The following is a 23,178-nucleotide window of genomic DNA, read 5'->3' as shown; positions in this document are numbered from 1 at the left end:
CAGAACACCGAGCATGCTCGGAAAACCCGAGTAATGAGCACACTCGCTCATCACTAGTTACTACTATCTTCATATTTACATCATTGCCAAGTGGGTTCCTTGGTTTTTGACCTGACATCCCTCTGATGTAAGAAAGCTGCACTTTCCATTGTTGTCTACAGTATTTGAACCTGCTATAGCCTGTGAATGGCTGGCTACAGCAGTTAGGTGACTAGAAGAGCACGTCATCGTATGTTTTCTGATGACACATTTCTCAGTCACCTGCCCAACACAGTCTGTAGCCCTCCTGTGGTTTCCGAACGGAGCAGGTGTCTAACCCAGACATATGGAGAGAAGCCTGTGCTGGATCCGCATTAACGGAGGAGTATGACACCGTTTTTTCTAATTTTCAATGAATCCATGCCTGAATTTTTTTTTATTTCTAAATTGGACAATCCTTTTAATGACTAAAGAAGTAGTGGAAATTGAGATGTGTTTTTCATCTTTTTTTGTCCTTTTATTCAGGTATGGCTTCACAAAAGAAGTAATGTTAAAGTACAAGGTCAGTGTGTATGTCATTATTACATCCATGAATGTATTCAAAGGGGTTGTCTCAACTGGATTATTCCTTGTTCGATAGCAGACATCTTGCTATGTCTTTTAGTCCAGCTTTGACAATTGTTCTGTGAGGCCACTTATTTCCTCTGTTCTCAACTGAATTGGCGATCATGTAATACATACACTAGGTAAAGTGGGGCAATGTGGCACTCAAGACCCACACTTTGCAGATCTAGCACATAGATGGGTGTCCTTAGCAGAGAACGTCCTCTATAGAAGTGCTATTGCCCATACGGAAGGGGGTGTAGTTCTGTTGTGATAACCCCTTTAAGGCCACACTCATATAGTCATTATTTGGTCAGTATTTGAACACTAAAATCAGGAGTGGAACAGTCAGAGGAAAAGTATAATAGAAACTTGTGCATATTTTTCACCCACTCTTGGTTTTGGCTGACTTAGGCTACTTTCACACATCAGGTTTTCGCCGTCAGGCGCAATCAGGCTAAATTTCAAAAACCGGATCTGGCGAATGTAGCCGCCGGATCTGGTTTTTTCCCCATAGACTTGTATTAGTGCCGGATTGCGCCAGATGTCATTGCGTTTCGTCCGGTTTTTGCTGTTTCCGGTTTCTGGAAAAAACATCCCTAGCAACTTTTTTTTGTCTCTGGCTGTTTCCTAGAATAGAAGCCTATGGGAGCCGGAAGGTACCGGATCCGGAAAATGAAGGATTACGGAGCTGGATTTTGTTTTTTTAAACTGAGCACGCTCCAATTTTTTGTTTATCCAATTATCTAGATATGCAAGTCGGATCCGTCGAAAAAAACGGATCCGTCGCATCAGTTTTTCACAATTTGCGCCAGATCTGATTTTTCCAACGTTCGCCAGATTGTGCCTGATACAAAAAACCTGATGTGTGAAAGTAGCCTAAGGCTGCCGACACAATAGCAGTATTTGGTCAGTATTTTACATCAGTATATGTAAGCCAAAACCAGGAGAGGAATAAATAGAGGAAAAGTATAATAGAAACATATGCACCACTTCTGCATTTATCATCCACTCCTGGTTTTGGCTGAGAAATACTGATGTAAAATACTGACCAAATACTGATAGTGTGACGGCAGCCTTATAGTGATGTAAAATACTGACCAAATGCGGGACGCATGAATGTGGCCTATGAGTAGTTTTAGGCTTATTATTACTACACTACTAACAGAGAGACAGTAGCTAAAAGTCCTCAGCATGTGAACAATTATATTTGAGCTAACATAACATTAAACTAAATATTATCATAAATCATAGAAATCACTTTTGCTACAGATTCATGCCAAGAACATTCTACGTCTACTTGAAGACATTTATAGTTTGTTGCCTCTCGCCACCATTATTGACAGCAAGGTTCTCATTTTACATGGAGGGATATCAGACACAACAGACTTGGATTTCCTCACGTCTATTGAAAGAAGCAAGGTGAGTGAAACACCGAAGATGTCAAAGTAGGAATACTTTTATCAATGAAATCATTAACTGATAGACAGAGAAATCTTTTGATAAAATGTTTTTGCATTACTGACTCTCCCTCAGCCTTGAAAGTTTTTTTTTTTTTTAAATTAAAACATTAACTTTACGAAGGATATGGAGAGCAAGAATAAGGCCGGTGTCACACTTGCAAGTGCATTGCGAGAAACTCGCATGAGTCTCTCGTATCAATACCTGGCACTGCCACCGGAACTCAGGTCCGGAGCGTGCAGTTGCATGTATTTCTAAGCAGCTGAACGCTCCGGTCCGAACAGCTGGCGGCAGTGCCGGGTATTCATGCTAGAAAATCGCTCTAGTTTCTCGCATTGCACTCGCAAATGTGACACAGCCCTAACAATTAATATTCAATAATAATGATAATCTGTAGATCTGATATTGCTAGATATCAAAAAGCGCCATAGAAAACCAATGTTTAAAGTCCATGTGCAGAAATTAGGTTGCCATAGGATACACCAAGGCCAAAATCAATGTCTCCTGTATAAGGTGTTCTAAAGTGAATATAATTTACACATCCTGACCCCGAGAACAAGTTACCTATCCTGGAGAATGTGCAATCAGTAGGATGAACCGGATCCTATAGCAGAATGGGGTACCTGCAACCATTTTGTGAAATTTTCAAGGGAGATGTCAGAGATGGTACAGCCATTTATTATGTGGTGACATACCATTAATGAGCAAATTCCATCCTGTTATGGTTGCGGATTGAACCGCGTTACACATATTCAGCATATCAATTCCAGGGGTGTTTCTATGAAAATTTAGTTTTTGAATTAAGCAAAATTTAAATGGAATATTTTGAGGTGAATTTGGAAACCAATACACTCCACAAATAGCGTCAGGAAAAGATGCAGTATGAACATACTCTAAAGAAAAACAGAAGAAACATGTCACATCTTTAAGAAGGATTCCCCTTGTAATCAGCCTCAAACTTATCCCTGCCAAGTCGAAAAGCTGCAAAAACACTGTGAGAAAAAAAAAATTAAAAAAGTTTTCAGAACGGTTTTAAAATCACTTAAAATATCTCTTTAACAAAAAGAAAGAAAGCAAAGTGGATTCCTCTTGAAAAACTGTCAGATCTTTAGCCTTTAAAAAAAGGCTATGTGCACATAATGTCTTTTAGACCCCAAGCTTAGATTAAAAAACTAAACAAAACTGTAGTGTTTTTACTGAAGCGTCTTCTTTGATATCTTTAGGCCGTTTTCTCAATGGTATCTTTTTGTTAACTGTCTATATAAACTAGTGAGCAGCTTCCAAATGGAGAAGCCGCCTGGAGAATGGTCTGCTCACTTCTTGACTTTTGAAGCTTGAAGCAGTTAAAAGAAGCCCAAGTAGACTGAACATTTGCACAGCACATCATTTTTACAATTGCCGTGCATATGTTAATTCTTTTTATCATTTTTCAGCAATTTTTTAGGCAGATTTCATGTTAACTCTGCCTGAAAAATACGCCTCTTCACAATGCTGATGTTTCTCAACAATTACCCTCTTGTTGTGATGACTACGTCATAGAAATTTACAAGCTGAAAATGTTATTTAGCTGAGGGATGTTTAGAGATGCAGAAAATTCCAGACTGGTATGTTTTAATAAAGTTTTGTAGGGTATCATAAATAGAGGTTTTGTCATTTTTAGCCGCGGATCTGATTCATCAGCAGATACATTTTCAAGTAGTAGAAGTATTTTTGCTGCCGTTATTTCAGTTAGCTGGACTTTACACAGGTGATATTGTCTAAAACCATTTGGTTGTCTCAGTGGTGCTTGAGGAAAGCCCCTTTCATGCCACTTTTTAGTGTATTTCTCAACATGTACAGTTTCTTTTTTAAGCCAAGAAATAATATATGCATTGTATAAAGTATGAAAACATATACTGTAGCATATATTTGCCCCTGTGAATCACCTTCTACTCCTGATTTTGTCCTCACAAGTCTTAGGCTAGGGTCACATTGCGTTAGGGCAGTCCGCATAGCGCTATGGACTGCGCTAACGCAATGTTCCAAAAGGGATCCCGTTAGCTGATCCCGCTAGCGCAGATCCCCGATCTGCGCTAGCGCGGAACGGACCGCGTGCGCTAGCGATGCATTTGCCATAGACAGTGATGGCGTTAACGGACTACGTTACACCGCGTTATGCCGCGGTGTAACGTAGTCCGTTAAACTGGTTCACACAACGCAGTGTGACCCTAGCTATCACAAATTTCCCACTATCACAGGCCTAGTACAGGGCACAGTACACTGCCCCCATCTTCACTTCCAATATAGACAAACCATGATCTTTATCCCAAGTGCAAACAATATAGGCAGCTATGATGCTACTGAATAGAGGGACCCCAACCCTAGCTATACTTTTTTTTTCATGGATAGCGAGAACCCTAACAGACATAGCAGACCAGGAGGCAGGAAAGTGCCAAGAGGCATGAAGAGGACAAAGATGCACCTAGTCCTTCTGCTCACGGTGGCTGAACACATAATGGGTGTCTTAATCTGATCTTTATTTTATCTATACGGCAGAACCTTCACTCTTCTGTGTAGGCCACTGCATGTTTCTTACTGTCTTTTTCCTTTTCTACACATTTGTCTTGATTTTTTTAGTATAAATCCGCTTTGAAACCTCCAAGACCAAATCCAGAAAGAAACAATGTAATACATAAAGGTAACGAGTTGCATGTAGACGCAGTAGTTATAAAGCTTCTAAACATGCATGCACATTTACTGGATCTTCAATCGATGGAGACTAGCCCTGATATATACTTCTCTACACAACTGTTCTCAGATTCTTATCAGCAGACTGGAAGACTGCAAGAAGGCTTCAGAAATGAGGCCATTGTGGACATAGATTTCTTGGATTCCAGTCTTCACTTACCTGATATGACTCCAGAGTTAACAGTCAATGAACAAAATGAGTGGAAACAGGTTTGTTACATTTATTTCTGTAACAGATGACTTATTATAAAACCACTTTGTCTTTATTTTAAAAATGTATATACCGTATATAAAAGAAAATGTGAAAAATATATGTAGATATACCCTATTAGTTGTGCCTATGAATATTTCTTTAATATAAACCGATAATAAAATAATCAAAGTGCTGGTGCCGATAAATATTATGATTAAAAATGATTCATGAGTAAAACAATTAAAAAAAAGTGTGCTGAAATTTAAATTAATTATAAATATTCTGGTTATAAATAATTCATAAGCAAAACACATGAATTGAAAAAAAGAGGTGCACTTCAAATCAATTATGCATAAGTGCAAACACCAAATGTGCAAAAACAAATGAATAAATCACAAGCGTGATCAAGAACATACAAAATATTTGGTGCAAAAAAAAAGAAGAGCGACTATACCAACCAGTACTAACACGCCACTGTCCCTGCACACAGCACTCCAACGCACGTTTCGCTTCAGTTTAGTCAGCGTCAGACACTTTTGAGGATTATATATTTGTAGTAAGGTCACAGTCTGTGGTCAGAATTCCAAGAAGGTAGCGGATCAAGACAAAGGGGCTAGGTAAACGGAAGGTACAAGGCAAGGTAAAAGGTTGGGCAACAAAGATCAGAATACATGAAAATAGAGCATGGAGGAAAAAGCCCACCACTTGAGCAAAGCTACAACTGGAAGTAATCTTCAGCAGAGAGCCAGCTAAAAAGCCAGACAATCACCCGGAATGGTTGACACCTGTAAGACCATTCAGGCCTGACCTGATTGTGCTGCTTGGCTGTCAATCACAATGCGGACAGCCCAGCACGCCCCTGCGTCAGATTGGGCTATCATTCACAATACTGACAGCTCATCATGCCCCTATTCTATAGAGCAGCTGAGCTGTCACAGCGTGGAGATATCATGGCATGATATATGCATTTTATGAGGTAATCCATTTAATCTTTTTTTCATCTAGGAAGGAGCTGAACTAGAAAATAAGCTAATTTCCAATATCTAGGTTTTACTAATTAGGTTGTACAAAACCAGTGTAAACCTTGTAGCCCAATATTGCATCCATAGGCTTCTCCTTGTGTCCTGGACACATATGAATGTTTCCAGCAGAAATGTATCTATACATTTACATATACATAGGAAATATAATAAACTAAATCTAAGGAACATGAAGGCAAAATCTTTTTTTTATCAGTTTGATGAAAGCAGATAAATGTACACAGTTTACAAAGTAGACAATCAGATTTCATGGTTTGCTAATTGGTTATTTATTGTATTTTTACTCTTTTATTTAGGAGATAAAGACACTTTATGTTATATATTAGCCATTAGCTTGTTGTTACACTGATAGTGAGTGTACTGTACTAACATTTGTTCTTTATTGGCTAAGGTTGTAGACATAATGTGGAGCGATCCGAAGAACCAAAATGGCTGCTTACCGAACAGTTTTAGAGGTGGAGGTTGTTACTTTGGTCCAGATGTAACCCAAAAATTACTTGACCGATACAATTTAAAAATGTTGATTAGGTCGCACGAATGCAAACAGGAAGGTTATGAGTTGGGCCACAATGGAAAGGTAAAAAAAAGTAATTACATTGTTTTTCTAAAAGGAGAAAAAAAGGGTCATGCTCTAACCTATGGGTATTTCACATGGACCCTTAGTGCCGTATTTATGGGGCAGGCAGGATATTATGTGAATCAAATATATACATAGCCGAGGTGGGGTGAAAAATGGAGACCGCCATTGTGCTAGTTTAAAGCACCTTTATTACATATACACAGACATAGATACTAAGCCAAGCAGCAGTATATATAACTTTAAAGATACAGTTATCGCAAAGTGGAGGTATAAAGGATGTACATTTTCAGCATTTCACCGTCAATTATATTCACTAATGCAAAAGAATGAAGCACAGTGAGTAACCAGAAGGGCCTCAGACTGCACAGATTTATTTTGATTCAGATATTTTAATTTGAGCTTTCTAGGTCACACTTGCGCAGTGGTGTGAGGTTTTGGTCTCTTGATCAGTCACTTGTAAAGGGGGACATGAAGCGATTAAAGCCACTATAAGGCTGCCGTCACACTAGCGGTATTTGGTCTGTATTTTACATCAGTATTTGTAAGCCAAAACCAGGAGTGGGTGATAAATGCAGAAGTGGTGCATATGTTTCTATTATTGTAGATTGTGAGCCCTCACGGGCAGGGTCCTCTCTCCTCCTGTACCAGTTGTGACTTGTATTGTTCAAGATTATTGTACTTGTTTTATTATGTATACCCCTCCTCACATGTAAAGCGCCATGGAATAAATGGCGCTATAATAATAAATAATAATAATAACAATAATAATACTTTTCCTCTATTTGTTCCACTCCTGGTCTTGCCTTACAAATACTGATGTAAAATACTGACCAAATACTGCTAGTGTGACGGCAGCCTAAGAGTTATGTGATTCATAATATTGGATCTAGGCTACGTTCACATTTGCGTTGTTGTGTGTTGTGTTGGCGACGCAACGCACAACACATGCAAAACGCATGCAAAAACGCATGGTTTTGTGACGCATGCGTCCATTTTTAGCTTGATTTTGGACGCAAAAAAAAATACAACTTGCAGCGTCCTCTGCGCCCTGACGCTTGCGCCAAAAATGACGCATGCGTCACAAAACGCCTGAATAATGTTAGATGGTGTTTCAGGATATAAGTTACAGGAATATGTTTTATGTAGTGTTCTATGTCATTTTGAGTCTTTTCAGCAGTATTATAGTAAAAGTGAAGTTTTCTGGCAATAACCCTTATTCAGTAAAGGGTTACACGTAGATCTTTGTTGCATCTCCTTTAGGTCATAACCATATTTTCAGCATCTAACTACTATGATGAAGGAAGTAACAGAGGGGCATATCTCAAGTTGTGCCCAGATCTAATTCCACGATTTGTGCAATATCAAGTCAGTAAGTGCACACGAAAACTTACCCTTAATCAACGGTAAGAGTAGATTATTTTTTTATCTACTGTATATACTTAGCGGTTAATTGCTTTAATGTATCTTTCCTGACTACCAACATATAGAGCATATGCAAATAACTATTATAAACACACCTAAGACATGAATACCATGCAAAGAAAAAAAAAAGGTGTATAGAGTCTAAAAAATGTTTTTCTTAAACTTTCTTAAAGATTAAATAATGCAAATCTAATATATCAAGCTGAATGTGTGTATGTGTGTATGTCTGGGATTGGCATCTACACCGTCGCAGCTACAGCCACAAAATTTTGCACACTCACACGTCTGGACCCCAAGAGCATCTTAGGCTATGTTGTGAGGCGAAATTTTAACCTCGCGCTTTCCAATTCACCAAACAATTTTGCCCCTATCTACATAATGGGGAAAAAGTGAAAGAAAAAGTGTTGGAGGCAAATTGACAGCTGCCACATGTGAACAAACATAGTAACATAGTTATTAAGGTTGAAGGAAGACTTTAAATCCATCTAGTTCAACCCATAGCCTAACCTAACATGCCCTAACATGTTGATCCAGAGGAAGGCGAAAAAACCCATGTGGCAAAGAGTAAGCTCCACATTGGGGAAAAAAATTCCTTCCCGACTCCACATACGGCAATCAGACTAGTTCCCTGGATCAACGCCCTATCAAGGAATCTAGTATATATACCCCGTAACATTATACTTTTCAAGAAAGGCATCCAGTCCCCTCTTAAATTTAAGTAATGAATCACTCATTACAACATCATATGGCAGAGAGTTCCATAGTCTCAGTGCTCTTACAATAAAGAACCCGCGTCTGTTATTATGCTTAAACCTTCTTTCCTCCAGACGTAGAGGATGCCACCTTGTCCCTGTCTCAGGTCTATGATTAAAAAGATCATCAGAAAGGTCTTTGTACTGTCCCATCATATATTTATACATTAAAATAAGATCAGCCCTTAGCCTTCGTTTTTCCAAACTAAATAGCCCCAAGTGTAATAACCTATCTTGGTATTGCAGACCCCCCAGTCCTCTAATAACCTTGGTCGCTCTTCTCTGCACCCGCTCCAGTTCAGCTATGTCTTTCTTAGGCCTGTCCCACTTGTCCAGATAATTCCGGTACCGGAATTATCCGTGTCCGTGTGCTTACGTAACACATCAGTGTGGCACACGTGTGGCAGCCGTGTGCCGCCAGTGTGCCAACTGAGGACCACACGGACTGTGCAGGAGACAGCGCTACAGTTAAGCACTATCCCCTGCGTGCGGTGCTGAAGCCGGTATTCATCCCTTCTTCCCAGCAGCGTTCACTGGAGAGAAGAAATGAATAAATTTTTTTTTTCCCCCCTTAAAAATAAAGTTTGTGCGTCCCCTCCCGCCTCCCATCCCCTGTGCACCCCCCCCCGCTTGCCAGGAAATACTCACCAATACCCAGCTCCAGCGATGTCTCCTCTCAGCGTCGGCAGCAGGCCCTGTGTGAGCGGTCACGTGGTCCCGCTCATTACAGTGAGGAATATGCGCATATTCCTCACTATAATGAGCGAGACCACGTGACCGCTCACACAGCACAGGCTGCAGCCGCTGAGAGGAGACATCGCTGGAGCTGGGTGTCGGTGAGTCGGTCGGTGGGACGCACAAACTTTATTTTTAAGGGGAAAGAAAAAAGAGATTATTCATTCCTTCTCTCCAGAGAACGCTGCTGGGAAGGGATGAATTCCAGCTTCAGCACCACACACGGGGGAGGACAGCGCTTACAGTAGCGCTGTCTCCTGCACGGCACACGGACAGCACCCGTGTGCAGTACGTGTTTTACACGGACCCATTGACTTTAATGGGTCCGTGTGATCCGTGCGTTCCCACAAACACTGACATGTCTCCGTGTTTTTCAAATGGACACACGGTCCGTGAAAACACGCTGATATGTGCAGAGACACATTGATTTTAATGTGTCTATGTGAGTCAGTGTCTCCGGTATGTGAGGAAACTGTCACCTCACGTAACGGAGCCACTGACATGTGAAACCGGCCTTATACACCAGAGACCAGAACTGTACACAGTATTCTAAGTGTGGTTGAACTAGTGACTTGTACAGAGGTAAAATTATGTTCTCCCCATGAGCATCTATGCCTTTTTTAATGCATCCCATTATTTTATTTGCCTTTGTAGCAGCTGCCTGACACTGGCCACTGAATATGAGTTTGTCATCCACCCATACTCCCAGGTCTTTTTCATTGACGGTTTTGCCCAGTGTTTTACAATTAAGCACATAGTTATACATCTTATTACTTCTACCCAAGTGCATGACCTTACATTTATCCCCATTAAAGCTCAGTTGCCATTTATCAGCCCAAGCTTCTAGTTTACATAAATCATCCTGTAATATAAAATTGTCCTCCTCTGTATTGATTACCCTGCAGGGTTTAGTGTCATCTGCAAATATTGAAATTCCACTCTGTATGCCGCCTACAAGATCATTAATAAATGTGTTAAAAAGAAGAGGGCCCAATACTGACCCCGGTGGTACCCCACTGCTAACTGCGACGCAGTCCGAGTGTGCTCCATTAATTTGTTTCCTATCCCTGAGCCAGCTCTTAACCCACTTACACATATTTTCCCCTATCTCCATTATTCTAATTTTATGTATCAACCTTTTGTGTGGCACCGTATCAAAATCTTTTGAAAAGTCCATAAACACTACGTCCACTGGGTTCCCTTGGTCCAGTCCGGAACTTACCTCTTCATAGAAAGAAGAAGGGGGACTTAAAGAATGAGAGCGATGGCGCCAAAGAGTGTATACCATACAGTTGCTAAGGTGGGGCCCCGACATGGGATACTCACCACACACGGGGATATGAACACACGCACAAAATGCGCCACACACTACCACGTGCTTGAACACATATACCACCCTCAGCACACATTTCACCACACATACACCAACCTCGCCACATAAAAGTCGAAACACAAAAGTCACCACTCAAAACACGCAAAATTCGCCACATGCAAAACTAGGCTCACGCATAAAAATTGCCACGTGCACAAAAGTTGCAACACATGCAAAAGTTGCCTCAAACACAACTTGCACCTACTCAAAACGCAGCACACATAAAGCTCGCCACGCGCAAAACTCGCCGTGAGCAAAACTTGCTGCACACAACTTGCTACACTAACCTGTCACATGCAACTCGACACAAAAAGTTGCTACACGCATGTCGCCACACAAAACTCATCTCACAAAAGTCGCTACATGCATGTCGCCACACGCAACTCAACACACACAACTTGACGCATGAAACTCACCCTAAAACACACACAAGTCTGGTATTATCCTTCAAAAATAAAAATCTGATTAATAAGCAGACAAACTACAAGAGCAACAAATGTACCATATAGGAAATACGGCAGCTGTCAGTCACATGATCTGTCTATTATGTGTATGTGTGAGCTAATATATAGTCATATACACAGCCCTCACACAGGGTTAATGCCAGTGTTACCGGAGCGTGGTGTAACGCACTCTGGTTACGCAGCTATTAACCCTGTGTGACCAAGTTTTTACTATTGATGCTGCGTATGCAGCATCAATAGTAAAACGATCTAATGTTACAAATAATAATAATAAAAAAAAAACGTTATTCTCACCCTCCGATGTGCGTGCTGTCCGCCGGCAGGTTCCGGTGCTAAGGATGCTATGGCAGAAGGACCTGCCATGATGTCACAGTCATGTGACCGCGACGTCATCACAGGTCCTGCGCTCATAGTCATACCAACCCTGGCACTGGAAGATGCCGCGTGCACCGTACACAGGAGCCAGGACTAAGGTGAGTATATGTTTATTTTTTATTTTATGTCACTGGCCAATATACTACATTACTGGGCAATATACTACGTGGCTGACCAATATACTACATACTACGTGGCTGTGCAATATGCTACGTTGCTGGGCAATATACTACGTTGCTGGGCAATATACTACGTGACTGGGCAATATACTACGTGGCTGGGCAATATACTACGTGGCTGGGCAATATACTAAGTGGCTGGGCAATATACTACGTGGCTGGGCAATATACTACGTGGCTGGGCAATATACTATGTGGCTGGGCAATATACTGTGTAGCTGGGCAATATACTACGTCGCTGGGCTATATACTACGTGACTGGGCAATATACTACGTGGCTGGGCAATATACTACGTGACTTGGCAATATACTACGTGACTGGGCCATATACTACGTCGCTGGGCAATATACTACGTGGCTGGGCAATATACTACGTCGCTGGGCAATATACTACGTGGCTGGGCAATATACTATGTGGACACGCATATTCTAGAATACCCAATGCGTTAGAATCGGGCCACCATCTAGTATACTATATATAAGAGGGGGTGACACACAGGTATATACTATATAAAAGAGGAGATGATACACAGGTATATACAGGAGGAGATGACATACAGCAGGTACATACTATATACAGGGGAGATGACATACAGGTATATACTATATACAGAAGAGATGACATACAGGTCATCAAGCGAAAAGCAACTGCATTTATATCTGTGAAAGAGCTGGAGAGTGATTTGTTTTTAAGTGTAATTTGTCTGTAATTTGTTTGTAATTTTGCTATCTATAGGAGGAGTTGACACATAGGTATATACAATATACAGGAGGAGATGACATACAGCAGGTATATACTATTTACAGGGGAGATGACATACAGGTATATACTATATACAGGGGAGATGACATACAGTTATATACTATATACAGGAGATGACATACAGGTGTATACTATACATAAGGGAGATGACAAACATGTATATACCGAGGGGAAAATGAGAGGTGTAAGGTGAAAATGAGGTGTCATGTGAAAATGAAAAGGTGTGAGTGCAAAATGAGAGGAATGAGGGAAAATAGTGGAGTGATCGGAAAATGACAGTTGTGAGGTCGAAATGACAAGTGTTAGGGGGGAAAGAGAGGAGTGAGGGGGAATGAGAGGAGGGGGGAAATAAGAGGAGTGAGGAGGAAAATGAGAGGTGTGAGGGAGAAAATGAGAGGTGTGAGGGAGAAAATGAGAGATGTGAGGGGGAAAATGAGAGGCGTGATGGGAAAATGAGAGAAGTGATGTGCTAAATGAGAGCTGTGATGGGAAAATAAGAGAAGTGAGGTGCTATAACTAACCACAGATATTTACTATGCCCAGGCAACGCCGGGCTCTTCAGCTAGTTACATATAAAATTCAAGAGAGAGATGCAATGGAGGACCACCTGCTATGATATATAACTACATGCAGACCGATAAAGAATAGTATAGAACAGTGTTCCCCAACTCCAGTCCTCAAGAGCCACCAACAGGTCGTGTTTTTAGGATTTCCTTAGTATGGCCCAGGTGATGGAATTGATACCTGTCTAGATTATGGAGTTCTCACCTGGGCATTACTAAGGAAATCCTGAAAACATGACCCGTTGGTGGCTCTTGAGAACTGAACTTGGGGAACACTGGTATAGAAGATAGTAAAAATACTAATTGTAGATACAGTACAGACCAAAAGTTTGGACACACCTTCTCATTTAAAGATTTTTCTGTATTTTCATGGCTATGAAAATTGTACATTCACACTGAAGGCATCAAACAATGAATTAGCACATGTGGAATTATATACTTAACAAAAAAGTGTGAAACAACTGAAAATATGTCTTATATTCTAGGTTCTTCAAAGTAGCAACCTTTTGCTTTGATGACTGCTTTGCACACTCTTTTAGAAAAATATTTAGAATTGAGAGTCCTCAGTGGTTGATACCTTTTAATTGCCAACTGAAAAAATGGTAACAAATTGCAAGCTTTCGAGACTACACAGGTCTCTTCATCAGACAAAGACTAAAAAAATTTCAGAAAAATCACATATTTATGCATAACATAGCACAGAAAAAAACATGGATAAGACAGGTGACATGAGGCAGAAATACCATGAGTGATAAACAGTTATGTCCATACATATCGGACCAGTTCTTAGATAAGGAATGTTTTATTGTCCTCTGATTAAGGTCTTGTTCTGTTGTGATGACCCCACATGGTCTGAGGGGCAAGTTCCTTAGTTGATGTAAAAAGACAAATCCATGCGACACATTCTCATTCTCATTCATTATCTTTCCTTGCACACTCTTGGCATTCTCTTGATGAGTTTCAAGAGGTAGTTACCAGAAATGGTCTTCCAACAATCTTGAAGGAGTTCCCAGAGATGCTTAGCACTTGTTGGCCCTTTTGCCTTCACTCTGCGGTCCAGCTCACCCCAAACCATCTCGATTGGGTTCAGGTCTGGTGACTGTGGAGGCCAGGTCATCTGGCATAGCACCCCATCACTCTCCTTCTTGGTCAGATAACCCTTACACAGCCCGGAGGTGTGTTTGGGGTCATTGTCCTGTTGAAAAATAAATGATGGTCCAACTAAACACAAACCGGATGGAATAGCATGCCGCTGCAAGATGCTGTGGTAGCCATGCTGGTTCAGTATGCCTTCAATTTTAAACAAATCCCCAACAGTGTCACCAGCAATGCACCCCCACACCATCACACCTCCTCCATGCTTCACGATGGGAACCAGGCATGTAGAGTCCATCCGTTCACCTTTTTTGCGTCGCACAAAGACATGGTGGTTGGAACCAAAGATCTCAAATTTGGACTCATCAGACCAAAGCACAGATTTCCACTGGTCTAATGTCCATTCCTTGTGTTTTTTAGCCCAAACAAGTATTTTCTGCTTGTTGCCTGTCCTTAGCAGTGGTTTGTTTCCTAGCAGCTATTTTACCATGAAGGCCTGCTGCACTAAGTCTCCTCTTAAGAGTTGTTGTAGAGATGTGTCTACTGCTAGAACTCTGTGTGGCATTGACCTGGTCTCTAATCTGAGCTGCTGTTAACCTGTGATTTCTGAGGCTGGTGACACGGATAAACTTATCCTCAGAAGCAGAGGTGACTCTTGGTCTTCCTTTCCTGGGGCGGTCCTCATGTGAGCCAGTTTCTTTGTAGCGCTTGATGGTTTCTGCAACTGCACTTGGGGACACTTTCAAAGTTTTCCCAATTTTTTGGACTGACTGACCTTCATTTCTTAAAGTAATGATGGCCACTCATTTTTCTTTACTTAGAATTTGTATTATCGCAAGAAAAAAAAACAGCTAACTGTCTATCCAGTAGGACTATCAGCTTTGTATCCACCAGACTTCTGCACAACACAACTGACGGTCCCAACCTCATTTATAAGGCAAGAAATCCCACTTATTAAACCTGACAGGGCACACCTGTGAAGTGAAAAACATTTCCGGTGACTACCTCTTGAAGCTTATCAAGAGAATGCCAAGATTGTGCAGAGCAGTCATCAAAGCAAAAGGTGGCTACTTTGAAGAATCTAGAATATAAGACATAATTTCACACTTTTTTGTTAGTATATAATTCCACATGTGTTAATTAATAGTTTTGATGCCTTCAGTGTGAATGTACAATTTTCATAGTCATGAAATTACAGAAAAATCTTTAAATGAGGTGTGTCCAAACTTTTGGTCTGTACTGTATATGTAAATGCTACCTCACTAGCTAAGATATTTGCATAGTGCAAAAAAAACGGATTACTTACCGGTAATACTCTTTTATAGTGCCACGACAGCACCCACTTGAGAGAGGGGATCCGCCCCTAGGAACAGGAAACCATATGGAGAGAGAAAAGCGGCGGTCTACCTTGCTCCCACGGTTGGGTTACAGAGAATAAGAGGAACCGCCCACCAGTTTTAGTAGGCAATGCAGTATTGTTATTTAAATTTAGTTAACTTAAGTATGAGTAACTAAAGAACTATTCACCCTTATCAGTGCTCTTATGCAAAATAACTTACTAGGGAGGGAAGTGAAGGGGTGCTGTTGTGGCTCTATAAAAGATTATTACCAGTATTTAATCCGTTTTTTCTCTTCGCCATGACAGCACCCACCTGAGAGACTCAGAGATAGTCATTTGGGGGATCACAGTGTTAAGAACTGATCTACCGAAAGATAAGTCAGTGGAGGAGGACATGTTCAATCTATTGTGACTATAAAAGGTAGTGGGAGAAGACCAAGTTGCGGCCTCACATATTAGTTCTATTGGGACCTCCGCTCTTTCAGCCCAGGATGATGCTATCGCCCGGGTGGAGTGTGCCTTTACGATCTCGGGCGGATTCTCCCCTTTTGACAAATAAGCCAGGCATGTTCCATCCCGAATCCACCGGGATAGTGTACTTTTCGTGACTCCAGATCCTTTCTTATGGCCCTGGAAGGAAACAAAGAGAGTCCTGCTCTTCCTCCAGAGGCTAGTTCTGTGTAGGTAAGCTATTATGGCCCTTCTTACATCTAGTGTATGGTATTTTTCCTCTTCCTGATTTGCGGGGTTACTAAAGAAGGAAGGAAGGAAGATTTCTTGAGATCTGTGAAATTTGGTACCTACTTTAGGTAAGTAAGAAGGGTCTGTTTTTAGGACAATTCTATCCTGGAATATTGACAGAAAAGGAGGATCTATTTATAAAGCCTGAATGTCACTTACTCTTCTTGCTGACACTAAAGCAACAAGAAGAGCTGTCTTAAGGGAGACGTATTTTATGTGGGCTGAGTGTAGTGGCTGCAATGGGTGCCTTGTTAAGGCTTCGAGGACTAGATTAAGATCCCATGGCGGTATGTGGGGAATTTGGACTGGTTCTGACCTTTGGCATGCTGAAATAAATCGGATTACCACCTATCTCCTGCAATATTGTGACTATATAAGGCCCCTAGAGAAGAAACCTGTACTTTCAAAGTACTGACTGATAGGCCTAAATCACGCCCTCTTTGGAGAAACTCTAAGATAGCGGGAATGGGAATGTCTTTTGACAGAGCTGCTAGGTAGAAACTAAGAAATTTCCTCCATACCCTTACATATATAGTTGTTGTGGTCTTTTTTTGTACTTAGTAGAAGGGTATCAAATAATTTATCTGAAAAGCCTCTTAGCTTTAGTAGCTGCCTCTCAAATTCCAGGCTGTCAACCGTAGGCCCTTTACATGAGGGTGGTTGAAGGGGCCCTGGAAGAGGAGATCCTGAATCTCTGGGAGAATCCATGGATCCGAGATTGCCATGGCTCTGAGCCAGGAAAACCATGGTCTCATGGGCCAAAATGGTGCTATTAGAATCACGTTTGCTCTGTCCTCCCATATCTTCCTGATTACGGTTGGAAGAAGTATCAATTGAGGAAATGCATATGCTTGCCGGTATGTCCACGGAACTTGGAGGGCATCGAGAATATTGGGATTGTCGGTCAGAAATAGTGAAGCGAAGTTTTTGACTTGTCTGTTGCTCCTTGTTGCAAAAAGATCTATTTCGGGTGTACCCCATTTCTCGGTTATCATTGTGAAGATATGACGGTTGAGTACCCACTCTCCTTGGTGGAGGGTGTGACGGCTGAGAAAATCCGCCTTTGAATTGTCCACTCCTCTGACATGCAGTGCTGACAAGGATAGAAGATGTTTCTCGGCTCTAGATAGGATGTTGTCTGCTACAGACATGAGAGTTCCTGATCTCGTTCCTCCTTGATGATTTATGTACGCGACGGATGTCTGATAGTAATCTTGTGTGGCTTTTAGTTCCCTTTCATTAAATGAATCGTCTGACTCGCTAGTATGGAATTGAGCCCATGGGACAGCCGGAATGCATGATGTAAAAGAATCAAGAAGGGACATGCCTTCCCTGAGGGAAATAATAGGGTTATTAACAACTGATTGTACGTTATTCCTTATTGTTATTTGTTTAGATTCTGGAAGGAAATACTTCTGACTTACGGAGTCTAAGAAAAGACCTAGGAATGTTTGGTGGGTTGTTGGAGACAATCTGGATTTTTCCCAATTAATTAACCATCCCAATTCCTGCAGGGATAAAACTGTATCAAACAGGCGTTGCTGACACTGGGAAGGGGAATTTCCCACCATTAAATGGTCATCTAAGGATGGGACTATGAGGGTATCTTTTAACCTTAAGTATGACATCACTTCTGACATTAATTAGGTAAAGACCCTGGAAGCTATTGACAGTCCAAAGGGCATTGCTGTATATTGAAAATTACATACTTGTCCTTTCATCATGACCGCCACATGAAGATACTGCTGATGTTCGATATAAATTGGTAGATGGTAATACGCATCTTTTAGGTCGAGGACTGCCATAAAGCACCTGAGAAACAGAAGTTTTACAGTGGATCGGATAGACCATCTTGAAGGTTTGGTTTTCTAAGAAGATATTCAATTTCCTAAGATTTATTATAGTTCTATATGACCCATCTGGTTTTGGAACCAAAAATAAAGGGGAGTAAAATCCCTTACCCCTCTGATGAAACAGGACTTCTACTAATACCCCTTTGGATAGGAGATTTATTATTTCCTGCTCCAAAAACTCCTGTTGAGATTGAGATTTTAGAGAAGTCAACAGGAAGGAGTCCGGGGGGACTCGGGCAAATTTTAATTTTAGGCCTGAAGTTACAAGGCTAGTTGCCCATGAGTTGGATGTTACTATTCCCCATTGTTGGGAGAAAAAAGACAATCTACCACCCACTGGTAAATCTGTCCTAACGTGGTTTGTCATCCATTTTAAATGGATGCTTTCCGGAAAAAGCACCTTTTTGTTTGGTATCTTTATTGGCCCAGCGTTCCTGGTTTCTAAAATCCTTTCTCTTATTAAATACGAGTTTCCGGAATGCTCTCCTATAAGATGGAAAATAATTATTAGGGAATCGCTTTTTCCTCTCGCCCGCTTTGATGAGAATTTCATCTAATTTTGTACCAAACAGGTACTCACCCTGGCATGGTAGGCCACAGAGTTTAGATTTAGTCTGAGCATCTCCTTTCCAACCCTTTAGCCAAAGTGCTCGGCGTGCTTCGTTGGTTAGGCCTGCTGATTTAGCTGCTAAACGAATAGAGTCAGCAGAAGAATCCGCCAGGAAGGCTGTAGCACCTCTAATCAAAGGTATGGAAGAGATTATTATTATTATTATTTTATTTATATTGCACCATTAATTCCATGGTGCTGTATATGTAAAAAGGGGTTACATACAGGGTTATAGATATCATTAACAGTAAACAAATTTACAGTGACAGACTGGTTCAGAGGGGAGAGAACCCTGTCCTTGCGGACTTAAGGTACCGTCACATTAAAGGACGCTGCAGCTATATAGACAACGATGTCGATCGCTGCAGCATCGCTGTGTGGTCGCTGGGGAGCTGTCACACAGACAGCTCTCCAGCGACCAACGACGCCGAAGTCCCCGGGTAACCAGGGTAAACATCGGGTTACTAAGCGCAGGGCCGCGCTTAGTAACCCGATGTTTACCCTGGTTACCATTGTAAATGTAAAAATAAAAACACATACTCACATTCCGGTGCCCCGGCGTCCACTTCCCTGCACTCCTCCTGCATCCTGTGTAAACGCCGGCCGTAAAGCAGAGCGGTGACATGCAGGGAAGTGCAGGGACGTGCAGGGAGTGCAGGGAAGCGGACGCCGGGGGACGCGACAGACACCGGAATGTAAGTGTGTAATGTTTTTTTTTTTTTACATTTACAATGGTAACCAGGGTAAATATCGGGTTACTAAGCGCGGCCCTGCGCTTAGTAACCCAATGTTTACCCTGGTTACAAGTGAAGACATCGCTGGATCGGCGTCACACACGCCGATTCAGCGATGTCAGCGGGTGATCCAGCGACAAAGTAATGTGCTGGCCTTCTAGCTCCGACCAGCGATCTTACAGCAGGACCCTAATCACTGCTGCGTGTCAAACACAACGATATCGCTATCCAGGACGCTGCAACATCACGGATCGCTATCGTTCTAAAGTCGCTCAGTGTGAAGGTACCTTTACATTCTTCAGGAGATTAGTTTATCTCTGGAGAGATTTTATTAAACCTTCCTCTAGATCGTTTAACCAGACTAACATGGACCTTGCCGTACATGTAGCTGATATTGCCGGTTTAAATGCCCCTGTACATGTTTCCCATGACCTCTTTAGAAGGGAGTCAGCTTTTACGATCCAGCGGCTCCTGTAAGGAACCCGAATCCTCTACTGGTAGTAAAGATTTTCTGGACGTGGATGCTACTGCAGCATCTACTTTTGGGGCTTTTGTCTATGTAGACAAATCCTCATCATTAAAGGGATAGCGCCTTTTTGATGATGAAGGCAACCCTTTTTGCCCCTGGCTTTCCCATTCCTTTTTGACCAAATTTTTGATTGCTGCAATTACTGGAAAGGTTGGTCTTTTTTTTCTCTGATAAGCCTGCGAACATGATGTCCTGTGGCGTTTTGGGGTCTTTGGTATCTTTAATACCCATGGTGTCTCGGACAGATTTAACGAGATTATCAATGGTTTCTGTTGGAAAACATGTGTCTTGTTCACCTTCTGAGGAAAGGTATTCTTGGGAAATATCCGTATCCCTATCCTCATTATTAGTAGAATGGTTGGATTTTGGTGAATCATATTTTTTCCTGGTTTTAATTTCTGGAATACTATCCGAACCCCTTAAGGCTCGTCATTCCTCTCTGATCATTTATCTAATATCTTCTGACCTTACTGAGGATTCTTCATGTAAGGTGGACTCAATACATGTGTGACACATCCTTTTTGTATGACTATCTGGGAGGCGCTGGGAGCACAAAGCACATTGTTTGTGCTTAGATTTTTCAGTTCTTTTTGCCTAGGGTGCATAGAAGAAAGAGGGAACAACAATCAGCTTAATAGGGGAAATACACTCACCCCAGTGAAGCTTTCGGTCAAGGTACCAGCTGAAGAGGAGGAGACGGAGGCACAGGCTGAGAGGTAGATCGACCGGATCTTTCTTTAGCGCTCCTTGTGGAGGATCTGCTCTGCTTGGAGCGTCCGCTTCTGCTTGTATGGCTGCGTGCTGCTACTGCTGTGTCTTCTAAAGAAGGCACCTCTGAGTCCTTAGGAAAAGCCATGCTGGACACCAGAGTATCACTGCCGGTGTCTTTTTATAATGGAAGCCGCCATCTTCTTCCTGCTGCACCTGGAAGTACTTGTCACTTCCGGGTCGTGGCCATGTTGTATGTGCCTGCGCATTGCCGCTGTCCTCAGCGCAAGCGCCGTTTCTCCTCATTCGCCCCGGAAGCTTTCACATCACTTCCAGGGGAAGACACACCGGGCCACACGACCTCGCGTGCGCCCGCCGTGCTTACCTGCGTGTTTTCACCCTCTGCAGGCCACGAGATGACGCTCATCCTCTGTGAGCCAGGCAACTCTCCGAACCTGGCCTCACGGCACCTGCCAGCAGAGGGGGGAGCTGAAGACAGGACCACCGACACTGCTTCCAGCTCTGGAGCCCTTGTCGTCCTCAAGGTAACCGCGCAAGCGGCATCCAGGCTAGGCATCCTCTTCTCTCCATGAGTTCCCTTAGGAACAGGAAACCAACTGTGGGAGCGAGGGGGACCATCCCTTTTATCTCTCCATAGGGTTTCCTATTCCTAGGGGTGGATCCCCTCAAGTGGGTGCTGTCGTAGCGAAGAGAAAAAATGCATGAAAATATAATGCAGGTTGCATAATGATAATCAGATAATAATAAGAAAGCTTACTTTTTTGCAAACTGTAAGATATCTATGGGCATTTACTATTTGTTTTTTTCTGCTCTGACGCTGGCCAGTTAGAGCATGAAGGTGCCCACAAAAGTTCTCTAGTATACGCCCAATTGTTAAAGGGGGCATAACTTTGGAACAGAATGGTACAGAGGAAAAAGAAAAACTGATCCAGAATCAGTAGAACAGTGCCAGGCGGAGGAGATACTTAGATTAAATTTAAAAATAATCCAGTGAAAAGTCCTGGTTAATAACTGCTGGTTTCTCGCTGCAGGATGAGTGCTGTAGAAGATTCTGCTCTCAGAGCACTTCAGGAACAATTTTTTGCCCATCGCACTGATCTTATAAAAGCTTTTAAAGAGTATGACCCAGATGATACAGGTAAATACAATGATCATTTTGCTATATTTGACAGATCCATATCCTTGTTACTCTACATGGTGCTGTATAGAACAATTTCATATATAATACTATATAATTTTGTTTCATCTTATTATTACTGTTAATATTATTATATTGCATTGATTTTCCATGGTATGCACTAACTTTCCCCAGCTCTCCCTGGCTCCTGAATGTCTCTGTATATTGCACTGATTTTTCTATGCTTCCGCTGGATCTGAGTGTCTTGTTGCAACATATATAATCCTTTTTACTACGCTTTCTTACCTATCAGGTTGTTTCCATGTCTCTCATTGTGCTGTCCTGGCATCCTTGAGTGGTCACTCCAACCCCTCCCTCTCTTTATGACCTCTGCTTGCTTAGGCTAGGGTCACATTGCGTTAGTGCAATCCGTTTAGCGCTAGCAGATTGCGCTAACGCAATGTTTTTACCGGGGCCGCGTTCCGGGGTCGCGGTAACGTCCCCGCTCTCACAGATCCCTGATCTGCGAGAGCGGGGAACGGACCGCGGGAGCGCCTCGGACGCTGCAAGCAGCGTCCGCGGCGCGCCACAAAACACCGGAGCGTCGCTAGCGCGTGCCGAACATGGCACGCGCTAGTGCTGCGCGTTCCCATTGCCGTGAATGGGCGCGCTAACGGACGCGTTGCACGGCGTTAATTTCGCCGTGCAACGCTGTCTCTACATCTGGTCTCCCATACCCAGCCACCTCCTCATTCACACCTGATTACCCTTAACTGGGGATATATTCACATGCAGCAGTCTGCTACAGACGCAGTCTGCTGCAATTCATCTTTTAAATTATGAATTTGAATTAGACTGAATTGGACTGGAATTGACTGGAAAGTAACAGAATACTAAACCACTACAATGTTTCGGTTTCTTTTCTCTTTCACCCCCATACTACTTTCCTTCTTACAATCTCCTGCAATCCCTCCATCTAGTAAGGAACTAGTCATTTCTTTATCCATCCTCCCTAGCCATTTCACCTCCTGCTCAGAACTGTTCCTCCACATACAATCATTTTTCTCCAGGCACACACGGCCGCATCATGTCCTATCCTGCTCCCACCTTCTAATGCTCTGTCTGCTACTCCTCATTGCTGGTGACATATCCCCAAATCCCGGCCCTCCCCAACTCATCCCCACACTCGTCTCTAACCCCCTGCCACGATCCTCCGCATGTTT

The 23,178-nt window shown here is 42.3% G+C and overlaps 1 protein-coding gene across 1 annotated transcript in view; it reads left to right on the top strand.

The window, feature by feature from the left end:
* The window catches only part of PPEF1 (protein phosphatase with EF-hand domain 1), a 108,689-nt gene that overhangs the window by 72,369 nt on the left and 13,142 nt on the right, over positions 1-23,178 (top strand). The window contains exons 8-13 of the mRNA XM_069760064.1: positions 505-541; positions 1,855-2,004; positions 4,660-4,980; positions 6,395-6,580; positions 7,844-7,986; positions 21,870-21,976. Coding sequence (XP_069616165.1) covers positions 505-541; positions 1,855-2,004; positions 4,660-4,980; positions 6,395-6,580; positions 7,844-7,986; positions 21,870-21,976 — 944 coding nt within the window. The remainder of the gene's footprint in view (positions 1-504; positions 542-1,854; positions 2,005-4,659; positions 4,981-6,394; positions 6,581-7,843; positions 7,987-21,869; positions 21,977-23,178) is intronic.

This window comes from Ranitomeya imitator, chromosome 3 (assembly GCF_032444005.1).
Source record: "Ranitomeya imitator isolate aRanImi1 chromosome 3, aRanImi1.pri, whole genome shotgun sequence".
Lineage (NCBI taxonomy): Eukaryota > Metazoa > Chordata > Amphibia > Anura > Dendrobatidae > Ranitomeya > Ranitomeya imitator.
Note: the sequence above shows the minus strand (reverse complement) of the source record. Positions and strands in the feature narration are given on the sequence as shown.